Source organism: Thalassophryne amazonica, chromosome 9, assembly GCF_902500255.1.
Source record: "Thalassophryne amazonica chromosome 9, fThaAma1.1, whole genome shotgun sequence".
Taxonomy (NCBI): Eukaryota; Metazoa; Chordata; class Actinopteri; order Batrachoidiformes; family Batrachoididae; genus Thalassophryne; species Thalassophryne amazonica.
Genome location: NC_047111.1, coordinates 52525143 through 52544979, shown reverse-complemented (window position 1 = coordinate 52544979; position 19837 = coordinate 52525143). Strand labels below are relative to the sequence as shown.

General features: G+C 40.4%; 1 protein-coding gene across 2 annotated transcripts in view; it reads left to right on the top strand.

Moving 5' to 3' along the window:
- LOC117517126 (glucocorticoid receptor-like) overlaps nucleotides 1–16569 on the top strand; it is a 243476-nt gene extending 226907 nt beyond the window's left edge. For both annotated transcript variants that reach the window (XM_034178048.1, XM_034178047.1), the window contains 2 exons: nucleotides 12184–12341; nucleotides 15956–16569. In XM_034178048.1, coding sequence (XP_034033939.1) covers nucleotides 12184–12341; nucleotides 15956–16108 — 311 coding nt within the window. In that variant the 3' untranslated portion in view covers nucleotides 16109–16569. The remainder of the gene's footprint in view (nucleotides 1–12183; nucleotides 12342–15955) is intronic.
- Nucleotides 16570–19837: the final 3268 nt, after the last annotated feature.

Sequence of the window (19837 nt, the reverse complement as noted above, 5' to 3'; positions counted from 1 at the left end):
ATTTAATCATTAGTGATTGATCTCTGCTCCCCTCCACAGCATGTCTTTTTCCTGGTTCTCTCCCTCAGCCCCAACTAGTCCCAGCAGAAGACTGCCCCTCCCTGAGCCTGGTTCTGCTGGAGGTTTCTTCCTGTTAAAAGGGAGTTTTTCCTTCCCACTGTCGCCAAGTGCTTGCTCACAGGGGGTCATTTTGACCGTTGGGGTTTTACATAATTATTGTATGGCCTTGCCTTACAATATAAAGCACCTTGGGGCAACTGTTTGTTGTGATTTGGCGCTATATAAATAAAATTGATTTGATTTGTTTTGATTACATAGAGAATGGGCAGGGGTGGACTTTGAACCAGGAAGCTTCCGTACTGAAAACAAGCACATTTAAACACTTGGCCACCACCTCAGCTTGAGATATAAAATGACCAAATGCACATATTAAAATATTTATTTAGTAGTGACAATGCTTGTGTCAAGTGGAAAAGAACTGCTTTATTGACCTTTATTCGTAAATAAAAGTGTTTTAACTGTCTTGGGCTTACTGAAACATCTCGTAAATTGTGAAGGACAAGTTTCTGGACAACATAGTTGGCCTACATAGGTATATTGTGAGTGCTGTATGTAATCACTGACATCTCCCTTATGGAATCTGGCAATCATCAGGGATGTGCTGGCTCTGACTCTGTTCAGTGCTTGTATGGTCTGGGTGTTGGGTTGGGCTATGGAGAAAAGCAATCTAGGTGTTTTTGTCTGCTAGAAAAGAGTTGCAGATCTTGACTTTGTGGACAGTGCTAAAGGATGCCCTGATTATAACACTACAGATGCTGAGTTTGGAATTGGAATGTCTGGATATGTGTTTGTCCTGGATTAAAACCAAGGTCTACGCTTTAAATAACCTTCTGGAATTGCACATCAGGAAGGTGCCTGTAAACGGTGTGTAGAGACATTCAATTATCTCAACCATGTCTTCAGGTCCTTGGCCTTTGAGATCAAGACATAACTGGGATTCATGGGTTCCTTTGACAAAGGGGTTAAGCGATACAATGGTCCAAGTCTTTGGGGTCCCAGAGCTTCCTGTCTTACTGTATGGTTTTAAGACATGGATACTAACCAGTAACCTAAGCTGAGGACTGAATGAATGCCTGTGGTACTATGTCTCTTTGGGGGGGATCCTTGAGTACCACTGGAATGACGCTGTGTCAAAAGAATGGTTGCTTATTGAGACTCAGAGATATAGGACTGCAAGTCTATAAACAACTATTATTGATTTTGACATTATGTAGACAAAATGTTTGTGACATTCCTCTGTTTCTAAAAAAACAAAACAAATAACATGGAAACACATCAGGCAGCATCGAGCTCAGCAAAAATGATCCACATTATGTCCCTGTCATAATATACAGTAAGTCAATGTAGTAGTTATGGTTTCAGGCCTACGTATGAATAACAGAAGAACCCTGCTTGACTTGAGACCAGTTTTTTTGGTCTATGGCACAGTCACTTTCTGCTGCCTCATGGTGGCTATATTTGCTTCTTAAACAACATGGGTCTTGGGTGTGGAAACGACAACTGTGTTGGCTGGAAACCAGCAATGACACTTGAGCTGTGCCGTGTGCAATTGGACACACTGAGCACATGTCTTCGTGTTGCTTCACCAGTCAGCCTTATGGTACAGTAACACAGATAAAGGTCAAATTTACATTTGAGTTAGTCACAAGGCACAAGTCAATAACAAATGCAAGCATGTGAAATAGATGACGTTGGTCAGCCTTTATGTTAAAACTGCCAGTGTTGACAAGGACAGTTTTGCTAACTTGAGGATATAATTAAGCACATGCATAGAGATGCAAATTAAAACAGTGAAATGACTAGTGTCCTCAGATTTAATCCTCTTCAAAAAATATCCCAAAGATCACCAATATTTACAAAGGAAAAATGTGATAAAGTGCAATAAAAGGAACTGCATGACAGAATGAATAATAAAAAATTCTGATGCAAGATAAAACATTCAACACACACACACACCAAATGTAGGTGAACGTCAGCTGACAGTTTAGGTGAAAATGACAATAAACTAGGCAGTATTTCAGAAGTGTCGAGTCAGATCCATAAGTATTTGGACGGTGACAGTTTTTGTCTTTTTATTTCTGTACACCACCACAACAGAGTTGAAATGAAACAGTCATTATGTGCTTGTAGTGTAGACATTCTGCTTTAATTAAAGGAATTTAACAAAAATAACTGAAAAACCATCCAGGATTTACAGTCATTTTTATGCCCAGTCCCTTCAGTTTCAGAAGCCATAAGTATTTTGGCAAAGTACATGTGAGAATTCTTGCTCACACAAATCATTACTTTTACAATCTAGACAAATTGGGGGATGGATACATGAACATTTCCAACTCACTGAAAATGTTGGACTTTATTTACATCATTTACGCATTCATTCATTTTCTGATGCTTATCCGGGTCAGGGGTCGCTGTGGCAGCATTCCCAAGCAGCTCAACCCACACTTCCCTATTCTCGGCCAAGTGATGTAACCCTTCCTGGGGGATCCTGAGGCATTCCCAAGACAGCTGGGAAATATAATCCCTCTAGCGTGTCCTGGATCTTCCCTGCAGCTTCTTCCCACTTGGACTTGTACAGAAGACCTCACCAGGGAGACGACCAGGGGGCATCTTTACCAAATGCCCGAACCACTTCAGCTGGATGCTATAAGAGCGACTCTACTCTGAGCCCCTCCCTCATTATTTACATCAATCATTAAGAAATACAAACATTATGGTACTGTGTGGTAAATCTGTCTCTAGGAGGCAGTTCACTGAGGGACAGTCTTGTCTGAAGGCTTTTTTTCTGATATCTTCCAACTTTTTCTCCAGTAACTGGATGTTTGTGAGCAAAATACTCTGTGTTTGTTGGGCCTTCTCCTCGTTCTCCTGGTCATCACCATTATGCCGGCTGGTGTTCCTGACAGTCTTCATTGGCCATGTCAGATCAGTCCAAATGTTAACATAAGGGAGAACACACTGGTTCCTTGTCTTCAAAACTGTTTTGTGATCGTATAGGATAAAGCAAAAGTAGATTTGTTGAAGAGAGTGTCACCTGTGCCATCTACCTATTATAGATGCTAAAAAATTCTCAAGACTAACAAATGTGTTGATATGTTTCTGAAACAGATTTCAGTCGCTGTGCCAAAGGCATATTTTCAGCAATGTTAGTCTTTGATAGATTGATTGGTGGTCTGTGTGATGATAGGATTACACAAAATATTTGAATGAATGAATGAATTTTATTTGACACACAGACTCAACAATAACAAAAAAACTGATAAACAAGACAATTCAACAGTGAATATGTGTGACCAAAAGGGTGTGGGCAGAAGCTTAATATTTTCAGACAATCTCCACAAAACTTTGTTGAAATGTCAAATTAAACTTTGATATTCATCAGGATCCAGATATGGATTTTTGTTTTTTTGTTTGTTTGTTTGTTTTTGTTTTGTTTTGGGGTTTTTTTTTTTAATCAAACTAGGTAATGGTACCAGCGGGCATGAAGACAGAAATGGCTACAGCAATCTGATGTCTTACACTGACTGACTTGTGGCTGATCCTTTCCAGGGAAGTTCTGGAACCCACCTAAGTCTGTGCCACATTTGGTCCAAATCTGGTTGAAAATTAAATTCCTTAACCTTTGCCAAAATGAAATTATTAACAGCAATTTTGGCAACTCTTGCTCTTGCTATATCAAGTATGTGAACTTAACACCAGCAAATGACGAATTTGAGCTTGCTGGGCAATTACAAAATCTACTCTCTGTGCTATGTTTGACACAAATCGGAGTGAAAAACCAAAAATTTGACCTTTCACCACAGTGACTTTGACCCCAGTGTTTGACCTTTGGTAAATTTGACCTCTCCTGAGCAATGCCATTGCCCACCTACATATGTTTGCCAACTTTCGTTGCTATCAAACCCTTTCAGGGCAAATATGAGGTTGACTGACCAGCTATCAGGTTTGGTGGAAGACCTGGGAGGAGTAAGGCAACAGACAGATAAACAAAAAAATGACCCTTGACTTTAATGACTTTTACCTTTGTCCAAACAAGCAGTCGATCTGCTCTGTGTCAGCCTGATCCCATCAGATCTCAGAAGCCAAGCAGTGCAGGACCTGGTTAGTACTTGGATGGGAGACCTCTTTGGAACACCAGCGGCTGTGTGTTTCTCCAGGTAACACTGGAGTTGCATCAGGAAGGGCATCCGGTGTAAAACCTGTGCCAAATATCAATGCGGATCTGGTGGTATCCGCTGTGGTGACCCCGAACACAAAACGGGAGCAGCCGAATGGACAACAACAACAACCTTTGTCCAAACAACCCCCTTTAGGGCCATTTTCATATCCGTCTATTTACACATGGCATGTTTGTGAAAAATTGGCCCAAGAACCTTGGTGTAGTGGAACAAAAAAACAAACCAAAGTTTCTCAAATTGTAGTTTGTTTGTTTTTTTTTTGGGGGGGGGGGGGGGGGGCTATTTTCGTGAGATAGAACATTTTCCGACAAAATAAAAACAATGGTCCTGATTAATACTGTCAATCTTACATATCCAAGTGCTTTTGTTTGTTCCATATTTCACAATGCACAATTGAACTGTTTTTTGGCATTGTCTGTAGTAGCTTGTTAATGTTGATACTTAAAACTATACCAGATTACGGTGTTTAGCAAGTCTGTTTCTTATTTGTAAGACAGAGAAGGAATAAACTGTCACATTTGAAATAATTTACTTAAGAAACAAAGACTGTTCTTATACTTTGTGCAAACAGTTTTGAACTTGTAATGAAAGAGTCCTGGACACAAAGTACATAGAATCAACACTCATCAGTTTTTTCTCATATAATGTATGTATGTGCTTGTTGATACCACAAGCATGAGGCATAGTCATGTGGTGGTGTGTCCAGAAAAAATAAGAACAAACAGGTCAAGTTGAGGAGTATGCATTATGGTTGCAGATTTCTGGGTCTCTACAGGACAACAATTTATCACCACAGCAGTCTCCACCCCTGTGGATGAATTTATTTAGAGTAGCCAAAGAGCTCAAACTGTCACCAACCATGTGATAAGATGTCAACAATTTGGGCTATGACAAATGTACACTCACTGGCCATTTCATTAAATACACTGTGCTAGAATCTGGTTGGACCTCCCAGTGCTTTCAGAACTGCCTCATGGCCCATGAAGTGGCTGACACTGACCGATGTAGCAGATTCTCAAAAATGTCTGTGAAACACCCGAGAACACTTGCTAATTTCACACTATGACGATTAGCCCAGTGTTTGCCGGTCGAGAATGCAAAGTTGATTGAGCTCAATCAGCACCGGCGTCCTTCAGTCCGGCAATGCTGATTTTTGTTATGGTCAGCAGAGGTCGCTGGAGGCGATCGGAGCAGTAATGACACACTAGCAGACGTGACCATGGGTGCAATTTGGTGGGGGATAGGGGGGATATGTCCCCCCCACCTTTTGAACCGGGGGGGACAGAATATGGTATGTCCCCCCACCTTTTGACATATATGCGTGTACTTGAAACATGCTATGCCAGTCTTATGTGCAAACCATGTCAGAATAGTATCTTTGTTTCTGCAAGTTTGTATTTTTAGCAGCATTGACTTGTTTACAACACCTGTTTCTTGTTTGTCACATTTGGAATTTTCTGGGACTGCATTTTTTGAAAAGATTTGAAACCAAAAATAGTTGCCTCTAGGGACTAGTGTCTACACATAAGTATCAATGGACCATATGTTAATTTACTAAATTCTGAAAGTTAGAAAAGGAAATCAGAAAAGCTATCTGGGACCTCAGAAAGCCCATCTGCAATTATTGCTTGATCTCCAAAATCACTCTATGCAAGCGAAATTATGTTCAGTATGAGTGTTGTCATTAGTGCCACTTCGAAAATTTAATTCATGATAAGTAATTTATCGTAAAATTATGATCTGTTGTTTTTTCAAACTTATGCAGAAACAAATCTTGAGAAAAAAATACAGTATGTGATAGTTAATAATTATTAAGAGCCTGTTCTTTCATATTTATGAATACATTTTACCACATTGCAGTTTTTTTTTTAATGAGAACTCAACCTATCATTCTTTTTGAGTTCTACACATGTGGTGATACCTTATTTACACCAGGATGTTAATAAAATCAATGCTGGCTATTCTCAGAATAAAGTACTTATATCCACAGTTTCAAATTGTATAAGTCAAATGGTGTCCACTTTATGGTCTTCTCAAAACATTAAAATTACTGTTCTGGATGCTCAAAATGCATCTGAGCTTATCTAGAAACCATTGGCCCCCAGACCCCTGGCCTATGGGCTTCGGCCCTGCGGGCCTCGCACTTTGTACCCCCCAATTTCTAGTTCTAAATTGCGCCCTTGGACATGACATATTGGTAATGGAGCTCAACTCTTGCTGGTGTTTTAGCATGAATGTATAAAATCTTATCCATGTTGGAAAATTTTTCTGGGACCATCATGAATAGTGTCGTCTGACATTGACTTAAGCCCCGGTCACACGGCACTGACGAAGGACACCGTCAGCCAGCTTCATTCCTGTAGGTGGGGCTTCATCAGAATTTTCAAACTGTAGAACAGTGTGAACCAATCCCGATGACAACTTCAATTCATCCGTATTTGCTTTCTGTCTTGACTGTTCCCCATCGTTTGCGTAGATCCCGTACCGTCAGCATTCCATTTGACTGTCGTCCAACTTGGTCCAACCTCTCAAGTCCGACGAGTTGCACGGACGTTGACAATATCTGAACGGATCAATAACTAAAGATCCGACGAGCTGAACGTGACTAGTCCATGTGTGGGATGAAAAGCAACATTTTCACACAGAAACAATAGCATTTTATCAGCTACTTTAACTGTTTAGGCATGTTCCAGCTGTTTGTGACTGGAACAGCTGTGCTCACACGTGCGTTCATCATGAATGTTTCGTTTTGATTTTGTTCAAAGCATCAAGGTCAGAGTTCGCTTCGTTTTTCTTTAGTTAGTTTCAGTTTTGTTCCGTTCCTTTATGCCCTCTTGATTCAACTTCATAATAATGTTATTCGTAGCTCAGTGCACTATTTATGTGAAGGTCATGTTGAAAGGTTCTGTGAAATAACCCTCTGGAGTCCAAGGTATAATTGGCCGTTTTTGACTACTTTTGGTTTTACCTTTATAATTTACCTTTAAAAAGTGTTTACCTGGCCTTGTTTGGTGTCAATCTTTTCAGCACAACCTCACCTGTGTGATTCTACAGTTTTTCATTCATTCTGACCTACGGTAGTAACACAGTGAACCTAAAATCACACCAAAAACATAAAATCTGAGTAGGAAAAAAAAATTGGTATTTTTTTTTACTGTGAAAACCACAAACTTGTTTAACGAACCATTTTCATAACTTCAAATGTAAATACAAATTGTAAATTTCAAAAACATATGTACAAACATAGCAAAAAAACAAAGTTAAATACAACTATTTATATAAATTCAGGAAATGCTTCAAGCGTTTTTTGTACAATTATTTACAAAACAGTAAGATTTCACAATAAGATTTAGAATTTCAAAAACATATGTACAAATATAGTGCAGGAAATGTTAATGCTAAAACTATTTAGAAAACAATCAGATATCACAATAAGATTTAGAATGTAAATATAAATGGTAAGTTTCAAAAAGAACTTCCACGGTGTGTCAGTCCTTAATCTGCCTTTTGTGGCCTTTTGGCGAGGATCTGTGGCTGTCACAATTGGCACAGGAATGTGGTTCTGGCTCCTGTTCTGTGGGACACCTGTTTTGTCTGTGCCACACAATTGACACACCAGCTCCACCATAGAGTCCTTGTGTGTCATGGGCTGCACTTGCTTGACACTGCTGATCTCACGATGCAAGATGAATGCATTTGTGGTTGCAATGTCAAGGAAGTGCAGTAACACTGTCCTGTACCAGCATGCAGTTTTCTGATGGGTGGATGAGCTGGTCAGATAGGTCAACTCCACCCATGTTTTTATTATAAGCCAGCACTGGGGTAGAACAGGGAATGTCTTTCACCGTCCAGCGTCCATCCTTCGCATCGTTCACCCTTCTCCGCACTGTCTCACCCGAAAATGCATGATGGATTGTAGAGCACACAGACACCTCCCATGTGTCCATCCACTTTACAAACACCAGAGGCCCCTCTCTCCTCCATCTTATAGATCCTATTTCAGATTTTTTTTTGTGAGAGCATTTGCCCTCTCTCTGGGGCATCCTCGTCTATTCTCCCTGTATGTGCCTCATGCCCCAGAATTCATGTTAGCCAGGTCCATGAACAGTTCGGGACTTGTGTAAAACTTGTCCATGTAAATGTGGTACCCAGTACCAAGCGAGGATGGCTGGATCAGATTCATGACCACATCATACGACAGCCTGTGCTCACTTGTGGTCACAGTCTTACCAGTGTAAATGGTGAACTTGAGTGTGTAGCCATTACTTGAAACAGCCAACACAAAAAGTTTCATGCCCCATTTTGTTGGCTTGTCCTTCAAATATTGAGTCATTCCAGTTTTTGCCTTTGTCCCCACCATCCTTTCTTCCACTGCCAGCTCCCTCCTCGGGTGATAATAAGCCTGGCAGGCACTGAGGATGTCATCATTAAGAGGCCTGACTTGAAACAGTTTGTCATGACCTGCTGTTCCCTTTTTTCTATCATTTTCTACATCCTCATCTGGATCGCTTAGGTGGATGTTCCATAATATTGTCCAGTTGTATTTTTCCCTAAAGCCTTGTTTTTTGCAGCAATTTTATTGGTGTTTGTGCAAATTGTTCTAATTACAGGGATCCCAGATGTCAGCTATTTAGCGGAATTCCTCTATTTTTTTTAGCCAAGATGATAAAACCATTTGTTTGATGGGTGAAAAGATGATCAGAATGCGTATTGCTCGTTTCGACAAGCTTTCGTATGTTTTCGTCAGTGTCGGTTGCTTCCATTGACATTCAGGATCGCTTGGGAGTAAAATACCACAAGAATGTGCGCGATTAAAATGAGAAAACAAATGCTAGCTCCCTCGCTAAACATCGCTAAACTGCTAAACATCGTCACATTTTTAGGTATTATATGTTTAATAGGTTAAAATACAGTTTGGGTTTGGTATATATCACGTAGTGCTTTTGTTTTGATATAATAACGTGTTGCTCGCTCGGGCGAGCACGCGAGTATTCACATTGTAAGATGTCGTGGAAGAAAGATATCCTCCATAAGAGAGACAGCGGGACGGCGACGGCTTTGGATGCGGGGATAAAAAATTCGTGGAATTGGTCGTGGTTGGAAAAACAAGTCGACGGATGCCCGCTTTCAGATTTCATTTTAAAACACAAAGATCCGGGGAAAGCCCTTTGTAGTCTGTGTGATGGAAAGGTGATAAACTATGTTGGCAAAGGTTGGCTGTCACTGAAACAACATTGCGAGGGAAGCAAGCATGCTGAGAAGAAGAGATTGAGAAAACAGAATTACACACTACCTGGTGAGTCATTTTCATAAGCTACAATTCTTAATAAGGAATGATAGGGCATATATACTGCTGTTGGCCAGTGCTCTTGAAACAAAAGCTCATGGAACAGGGTGGCCAAGAAACCTTCCAAAAAGGCAAGCTTTCGTATGTTTTGGTCGGTGTCGGTTGCTTCCGTTGACATTCAGGATCGCTCGGGAGTAAAATACACCAAAAGAAAGAGAAAGCCAAGTCAGAGAAGCCAAGGAAAAGATCATCATATTCCACTGCAGTGCAATCTATCAAAAAAAGAAAGATTTAAATCCAAATGTGTCAAATTTTTACTATACATCATGTACATTTGTATATAGCTATCATATATTCATGCCTTATAGTGATATAGTGAAGAGATTTTCAAGCGAATCAAAACATTGAACTAATGAAATAAACAATGGATGTTGAACATTTTGCATTGTTTATATTCAATGATATGGTGAAGTGAATGGCTCAACAAAAACAGTGAACAATTGAAATGAACTATGGATGCTGTTGTACATTCTTGGAATGGCTAATATTGATATGGTGATATTTTCTCAATAAAATACTGAGCTATTGATGCAGTGGTACAGTTGCATGAAAAAGAAGTGTAGCTCACAGTTTATGGCATCTAATAGATAGAAACCACTGGTAAGTTTTCTTGCATTTTTATAAAATTGATATCAAGCAAATGTCTTTAAAAGCACCTTGAAATGGAAAAATCGCTTCAGCTTCAGGGTGCGTTGCCCCTGAATCCCCAACAGGGGGTCTGCCACTGTACCCCTGCGGCCCCCTTCAACCCTGGCTAATATTTTCCTTTCCTCTATTTTATTTTTTTACCTGGCTGGGATCCCTGTAATTATGTCAGTTGCAAAAAACAAAAGAAAAAGGTCTTTTGGACTTTGGGTAGAAAGTGTATCAACCTGGACTGCTGGAGTTCCCTGGAGAAGAGGGATCATCTCTGTCATGACCAGAATCCTCACTGTCTGTTTTAGACTCTGACAATGCACTGCATGCTCCGTCTTCCTCCAGTTCAAAAAAATAACTGAAGCACTTGCTCCACATTCATAAAACATCTCATTTTTACCCCCCCCCCCCCCCCCCCCCCCCCCCCCCCCCCCCCCCCCCAAACAACAAAACACTAACCACACACACTTCCCACCAGTGACAAAGAGAAAACGGACACACAATCAGACCAACATGGCATGGGTGGGTTGTGATCAAACACACCTGGGTTTAGTGACTTCTGATTGGTGGAAAATTTCAGGAGCCAACCAATGAGGAAGAAGGAGTCATATTTCTTCCTACTGTTGTTACTGCTGCAGTAGAGAAGGAAATGATACTTTTGGCTGCATGTGTGTACATAAACGCACAGTGAAAAATGATATTAATATTCATGAAAATGCATGGTGTAAAAAATACTCTTAAGTCAAGTTATACTAGGCATCTTTAACAAAATTTAAAAAGTACTATGAAGGTAGAAGTCTCCTCGTTCAACACGCATTTAAAGGGAACCCTAGAGTGCAGCAGATTGAGTGTTACCTCTGCTGAATTAGGTCATGTGACTTTTTACGCGATGGGCGGTCATTCAACTCCAGAGGGTTAAACATATGCTGTAAAAAATTTAAAGAAAGTTTTGTATCAAGAGTGTGTTGTACTAAATTTTGACACTTTTGACACTTTTTAATGCAGGCAATATTGGCTTCAAATTCAGTATTGGCCTCCAAACCTTGGCGATAATTGGTATCAGTATTGGCTCTTAAAAATCCATATCAGTCAACCCCTGATTTAAACACAGGGAACTTTTACGACACCAATAAGAACCAGCAAAACACAACAACGATCTAGACAGACAAACAACCATCTAAACACCTGTAGCCTAACTCGGAATTAGTTTGTGGTTTTACCTCATTTAGACTACATTTGTTGGTTTCTATGTGTTTATATTTGGCACTGAATTTTATTTATTCTTCTGAATGTTTAAATTTGATTTTTCTTGATTTTATTTTTTTTTTTCTTTTTGGTCTATAGAGAAAACTTTGACTGTGTCATCCTGCCGACAAGTGGCAATGCGCGCTCCCGTCCTGAAGCGTCGCTTTAGCTGGGCTTTTGATGCGACACCTCTAAAAAGCAATGTGTCTCATTGAAAATAATGCTTTTTAGACGGATTCTTGACGCCTCTGATGCTTTCCGATGAGTGAAAGGCCCATTAATCTGCAATAATGAGCTTGAAACAGCACTGATCAAAATAATGAGGAAAAATCTATGTCAGATTCCTGATCGGGATGCAATGTCCGATTTCGATCAAGTCTGAAACCATGTGATCGGGCCTGATTTCTGATCACGTGATCGGATCGGGAAATCCCTAGTTAAAATACAAACTTTTTCAATGTCTAATGTGCGTATTTATACTCATTGTGTCCATTGCTGTGTTAGTAGTTGGTACTTCACTTGCATTTATGTTGTTTTCCATTTAATGTGTTGTAACATTCAGGCACATGGTTTACAAAGAGAATGATTTTGAATTAAGTCTTATTATTGTGCTGGGAGTTATGATCCTTTACCATATGGTGTATTTTTCTAGCTAATTATGCTTTTCTTTAAGTGCTTATCCAAACACTTATGTGTTTTATGTCTCTCCATATGCAGTGCCAAAAGATGGCTTGAAGAGCCAAGCAGTGTTTGATGAGATCAGGATGACGTACATCAAGGAGCTGGGGAAGGCCATCGTGAAGCGAGAGGAGAGCTCCAGTCAGAACTGGCAACGCTTCTACCAGCTCACTAAGCTACTGGACTCCATGCAGGAGGTGAAAGCACACAAAATACACATTATACTTGACTTATCTGTAATGGTTAGTTTTATTTAGAATTTATATGTTGGAGTTTCCATGCATCCAAGAGTCTACCTGGTGTATCACCCCAAAAGACTAGACAAGCAGATCTTACTAAGTGCATTAAACTCCAGCTTAATCTGTTGTGCTCAAACTTGCTTCTACTGGTGGTTGGCTCTCACTGCGGTATTGTATCACTTCCTGTTCCAGAGCACAGCGGTGTTTTGCTGTATCTGTTAGCTGTTTAATCTGCGCAGTTAGATTGCTCTAGTTACCTAGATAACGATTTGCTTTACAGTGTAATCTTCACGTGCCTTAACTAAAGCACTCCCTCTGCTGAATCATCTCTAAATTATTTACACATTATTCACTTTGTGTGTTTTTAGGAATCCGTTATCTTAGCGCAGCTACTAGCTCTTAGCCGGTTTAGCATGGCGGCTTCTCTTGTCTCTCCCGCACTTTTCTGCTCTGGGTGTAAAATGTTTAGTTATTCCTCGGCCTCCTTTAGCAGTAATGGTACTTGTAATAAGTGTAGCTTATTCGTAGCTTTGGAGGCCAGGCTGGGCGAATTGGAGACTCGGCTCCGCACCGTGGAAAATTCTACAGCTAGCCAGGCCCCTGTAGTCGGTGCGGACCAAAGTAGCTTAGCCGCCGTTAGTTTCCCTCTGGCAGATCCCGAGCAGCCGGGAAAGCAGGCCGACTGGGTGACTGTGAGGAGGAAGCGTAGTCCTAAACAGAAGCCCACCCACCACTTTAATCATATCTTAGATCTTGTTCTGACTTATGGTATGGAAATAGAAGACTTAACAGTATTCCCTGAAAACTCCCTTCTGTCTGATCATTTCTTAATAACATTTACATTTACTCTGATGGACTACCCAGCAGTGGGGAATACGTTTCATTACACTAGAAGTCTTTCAGAAGCGCTTGTATCTAGGTTTAAGGATATGATTCCTTCTTTATGTTCTCTAATGCCATATACCAACACAGTGCAGAGTAGCTACCTAAACTCTGTAAGTGAGATAGAGTATCTCGTCAGTCGTTTTACATCCTCATTGAAGACAACTTTGGATGCTGTAGCTCCACTGAAAAGAGAGCTTTAAATTCAGAAGTGCCTGACTCCGTGGTTGTAACTCACAAACTCGTAGCTCTAAAGCAGATAACCCGTAAGTGGAGAGGACAATGGCGTCTCACTAATTTAGAAGATATTCACTTAGCCTGGAAAAAGAGTCTGTTGCTCTATAAAAAAGTCCTCCGTAAAGCTAGGACATCTTACTACTCATCACTAATTGAAGAAAATAAGAACAACCCCAGGTTTCTTTTCAGCACTGTAGCCAGGCTGACAAAGAGTCAGAGCTCTACTGAGCCGAGTATCCCTTTAACTTTAACTAGTAATGACTTCATGACTTTCTTTGCTAATAAAATTTTAACTATTAGAGAAAAAATTACTCATAACCATCCCAAAGATGTATCGTTATCTTTGGGTGCTTTCAGCGATGCCGGTATTTGGTTAGACTCTTTCTCTCAGATTGTTCTGTCTGAGTTATTTTCATTAGTTACTTCATCCAAACCATCAACATGTCTATTAGACCCCATTCCTACCAGGCTGCTCAAGGAAGCCCTACCATTATTTAATGCTTCGATCTTAAATATGATCAATCTATCTTTATTAGTGGCTATGTACCACAGGCTTTTAAGGTGGCAGTAATTTAAACCATTACTTAAAAAGCCATCACTTGACCCAGCTATCTTAGCTAATAAGGCCAATCTCCAACCTTCCTTTTCTCTCAAAATTCTTGAAAGGGTTGTTGTAAAACAGCTAACTGATCATCTGCAGAGGAATCGTCTATTTGAAGAGTTTCAGTCAGGTTTTAGAATTCATCATAGTACAGAAACAGCATTAGTGAAGGTTACAAATGATCTTCTTATGGCCACAGTGGACTCATCTCTGTGCTTGTTCTGTTAGACCTCAGTGCTGCTTTTGATACTGTTGACCATAAAATTTTATTACAGAGATTAGAGCATGCCATAGGTATTAAAGGCACTGCGCTGCGGTGGTTTGAATCATATTTATCTAATAGATTACAATTTGTTCATGTAAATGGGGAATCCTCTTCTCAGACTAAGGTTAATTATGGAGTTCCACAAGGTTCTGTGCTAGGACCAATTTTATTCACTTTATACATGCTTCCCTTAGGCAGTATTATTAGACGGCATTGCTTAAATTTTCATTTGTTACGCAGATGATACCCAGCTTTATCTATCCATGAAGCCAGAGGACACACACCAATTAGCTAAACTGCAGGATTGTCTTACAGACATAAAGACATGGATGGCCTCTAATTTCCTGCTTTTAAACTCAGATAAAACTGAAGTTATTGTACTTGGCCCCACAAATCTTAGAAGCATGGTGTCTAACCAGATCCTTACTCTGGATGGCATTACCCTGACCTCTAGTAATACTGTGAGAAATCTTGGAGTCATTTTTGATCAGGATATGTCATTCAAAGGCATATTAAACAAATATGTAGGACTGCTTTTTTGCATTTACGCAAATCTCTAAAATAGAAAGGTCTTGTCTCAGAGTGATGCTGAAAAACTAATTCATGCATTTATTTCCTCTAGGCTGGACTATTGTAATTCATTATTATCAGGTTGTCCTAAAAGTTCCCTGAAAAGCCTTCAGTTAATTCAAAATGCTGCCAGCTAGAGTACTAACAGGGACTAGAAGGAGAGAGCATATCTCACCCATATTGGCCTCTCTTCATTGGCTTCCTGTTAATTCTAGAATAGAATTTAAAATTCTTCTTCTACTTATAAGGTTTTGAATAATCAGGTCCCATCTTATCTTAGGGACCTCATAGTACCATATCACCCCAATAGAGGGCTTCGCTCTCAGACTGCAGGCTTACTTGTAGTTCCTAGGGTTTGTAAGAGTAGAATGGGAGGCAGAGCCTTCAGCTTTCAGGCTCCTCTCCTGTGGAACCAGCTCCCAATTCGGATCAGGGAGACAGACACCCTCTCTACTTTTAAGATTAGGCTTAAAACTTTCCTTTTTGCTAAAGCTTATAGTTAGGGCTGGATCAGGTGACCCTGAACCATCCCTTAGTTATGCTGCTATAGACTTAGACTGCTGGGGGGTTCCCATGATGCACTGAGTGTTTCTTTCTCTTTTTGCTCTGTATGCACCACTCTGCATTTAATCATTAGTGATGATCTCTGCTCCCCTCCACAGCATGTCTTTTCCTGGTTCTCTCCCTCAGCCCCAACCAGTCCCAGCAGAAGACTGCCCCTCCCTGAGCCTGATTCTGCTGGAGGTTTCTTCCTGTTAAAGGGAGTTTTTCCTTCCCACTGTCGCCAAGTGCTTGCTCACAGGGGGTCGTTTTGACCGTGGGGTTTTTACGTAATTATTGTATGGCCTTGCCTTACAATATAAGCGCCTTGGGGCAACTGTCTGTTGTGATTTGGCGCTATATAAATAAAATTGATGATGATGATGAAACTCTCTACAAGTCATATTTTGATTGTAATCATAGGACCTACAGACAACCAAATCTCAGATATTCATGCTGATGATCTGCTTCCTCCAGATGGTCGAAGGTCTCCTCCAGATCTGCTTCTACACCTTTGTGAATAAAACGCTCAGTGTGGAATTCCCAGACATGCTGGCGGAGATCATCACCAGCCAGATACCAAAATTCAAAGATGGGAGCGTCAAGCCTCTGCTGTTTCATCAGAAATGACTGCCTTAAGCTGTGAAGCATTGCCTTAAATCCTGCCCGTTCCTTAGACCTCCCTGGGACCCCAAGCTTTCACACTGAATCCCAGACCGTTTCAGGCTCTACTCTGCCCCTCAGCATTCTATTTACTGCTCCCAGGAATCCTCCCTTTCAAGCCCCAAGGTTTCCGCCACAATATGAGCACAATACTGGTGGCTCCCGGCCCTTACCTGATTCTCACCTGTAGCTCTCCAGCTTGTTGAACCAAGAAGGATTTGGCCTCCAGGGACACATGTTGACTCTGAATGTCTCAGTCCAGACTTTAATTTTCCTTCCTGGCCACAGCAAACTCACGCCCTCCTCCGTCCACCCCCCCACAAGTCTACAGATACAGTACTCCTCTGGGTGCTCATCTGCGTTCACTGTTTTACTCCTGTTTTCGCTGGCACGCCACCACCGAACAGTGGGGCAAAAAAGTATTTAGTCAGCCCCTGATTCTAAAAGATCTCCTACTTAGAAAGATGAGAGAGGTCTGTAATTTTCAACATAGGTACACTTCAACTGTGAGAGACAAAATGAGAAAAACAAATTCAGGAAATCACATTGTAGGATTTTTAAAGAATTTATTTTTAAATTATGGTGGAAAATAAGTATTTGGTCACCCACAAACAAGCAAGATTTCTGGCTCTCACAGACCTGTAACTTCTTCTTTAAGAAGCTCTTCTGTTCTCCACCTGTTACCTGTATTAATGGCACCTGTTGGAACTTGTTATCTGTACAAAAGACACCTATGCACAGCCTCAAACAGTCAGACTCCAAACTCAACAATGGCCAAGACCAAAGAGCTGTCGAAGGACACCAGGAAGAAAATTGTAGAACTGCACCAGGCTGGGAAGAGTGAATCTACAATAGTCAAGCAGGTTGGTGTGAATAAATCAACTGTGGGAGTAATTGTAAGAAAATGGAAGACATACAAGACCTTGGATAATCTCCCTCTATCTGGGGCTCCATGCAGGATGTCATTCTGTGGGGTCAAAATGATCATGAGAACAGTGAACAAAAATCCCAGAACTACACGGAGGGACCTGATGAATGACCTGCAGAGAGCTGGGACCAAAGTAACAAAGGCTACACAGTACACAGAGAGGGACTCAAATCCTGCAGTGCCAGGTGTGTCCCCCTGCTTAAGTCAGTACATGTCCAGGCCCGTCTGAAGTTTGGCAGATAGCATATGGATGATCCAGAAGTGGATTGGGAGAAAATCATATGGTTAGATGAAACCAAAGTAGAACATTTTGGTAAAAACACAACTCGTTGTGTTTGGAGGAAGAAGAATGCTGAGTTGCATTCCAAGAACACCATATCTACTGTGAAGCATGGGGGTGGAAACATAATGCTTTGGGGCTGTTTTTCTGCAAAGGGGACAGGACGACTAATCCTTGTTAAGGGAAGAATGAATGTGGCCATGTATCATGAGATTTTAAGCCAAAACCTCCTTCCATCAGTGAGAGCATTGAAGATGCAATGTGGCTGGGTCTTCCAGCATGACAATGATCCCAAACACACTGCTCGGGCAACAAAGGAGTGGCTCTGTAAAAGGTCCTGGAGTGGCCTAGCCAGTCTCCAGACCTCAACCCCATAGAAAATTTGTTGAGGGAGTTGAAAGTCCGTGTAACCCAGCGACAGCCCCAAAACATCACTGCTCTAGAGGAGATCTGCATGGAGGAATGGGCCAAAATACCAGCTACAGTGTGTGTAAACCTGGTGAAGACTTACAGGAACTGTTTGACCTCTGTCATTGCCAACAATGATTATGTTACAAAGTATTGAGTTGAACTTTTGTTATTGACCAAATACTTATTTTCCACCATAATTTACAAATAAATTCTTTAAAAATCCTACAATGTGATTTTCTGGATTTCTTTTTTCTCATTTTGTCTCTCATAGTTGAAGTGTACCTATGTTGAAAATTACAGACCTCTCTCATCTTTCTAAGTAGGAGAACTTGCACAATCAGGGACTGACTAAATATTTTTTTGCCCCACTTTAATGTAACGTTCTGGCAAATTGCTGGATTAGCAGCTCATCCCAAGATTATTCCTGCCAGTGATCTTCCAAAATGCTTAACTCATCCCAGCCCACACTGTGGTAAAAAAAGAAGTACCCAAACATGAATTTGTAATCTCACACACACATAATCGGTGGTACATCCATAGAACTTCACACAAAATGTTTACACATCATGTATCTGAGAAAGAAAATACAGTGCCTTTTAGCTTTTAATGCTCTTCATTGCTGCTCTGTCTTTTTTTTTTCTTGGCCTTCTTCATACGTCTTACTTTTTCCATGCTGGAAATTTTAGATTTTGTCTTCTTCTGTGTGTTACTTTTTTCTCTTTTGTTTTATGAGGGCAGATCTGTTTTGTGATCACAAAACAGACCTGGTCCATGGTACTTTACAAGACAGGATTGACACACACGTATGACCCCTGTCCAGGAGTTTTAGCCCCCCCACACAAGTTAGGGAATGTATCACAAAATGCTGTCTAGTCTAAATGGTAACATTTAATGCACTATGTACTCTGTAAGTAAGAGTCACATTTAATTGAAGATTACAGTACCGCCTTTCAATAAACGTCATGTTGCACACAGGTATTTTGGTATAAGCTGTAATAAGTAAAATTTTGAATAGGTATCAGGATTCTAATATTATTATTATTACAACCCCAATTCCAATGAAGTTGGGACGTTGTGTAAAATGTAAATAAAAACAATACAATGATTTGCAAATCCTCGTCAACCTATATTCAATTGAATACACCACAAAGCCAAGATATTTAATAAAAGAGAAAAAAGATATTCAGATATAATTATTCCCGTCTCAACTGCCTGGCCCTCCAGCCCACCAAAAGGTTTCTTCAGACGTGGTAATTGTGCACATTGTTCAAATTCCACTAATGCTTCATGTTTCTCTCATCCTCGCACTGGTAAGCAATATCCTATTTCTTCATTTATCAATTGTAATACTACTCATGTAGTATATATATTAAAAAGCCCTTGTGGATTGGCATATATAGGCCAAACAAAACGTCAACTTAAATTACAGATAGCTGAACATAAAACAGCAATCCGTACTCAGAATTTAACCTATGCCATGGCAAGGCACTATAAACAGGCCGGTCATGGCTCTCCAGCATCTCTAAAATTTTGGGGCATTGAGAGAATCATAGCTCCACCCAGAGGTGGTGATATTATTAAAAAACTCTTATGTAGAGAAGCATTTTGGATTTACACTTTAGGCACCTTGGAACCTTTTGGTCTGAATGAAGCTTTCTCTAATAATTGTTTTTTAGTCTGGTTTTAGTTTTGTGTGTTTTGGGACAGTGTGTTTCCAATCATGAACTGATTACTAATTGAGTGAGTGTTGTGTCTGACGGATGGTCATGCCCCTTTGGAAGCATTAGGACACCTGCTTCTTATTAGTATTTAAGCTGTACCATCTCTGTCTTTGCAGGACTCTGAGGAAGATGTGACTCTCACATCGAAACATTAGTCCCGTTGTACATTTTTATTATTATTATTATTAAATTTTCTGGCACTTATTTCTGTGTTGCACCAGTTATTTTTCTCTTTTACAAATTAGTCTTATCTGGTTGCACCAGATTTGTTTGTGCTATACAGAAGCGCGATGAACTCTTTGTTTTTGTTCTACAAGATATTTAATGTTCAAACTGATAAACTTTACTGTTTTTGT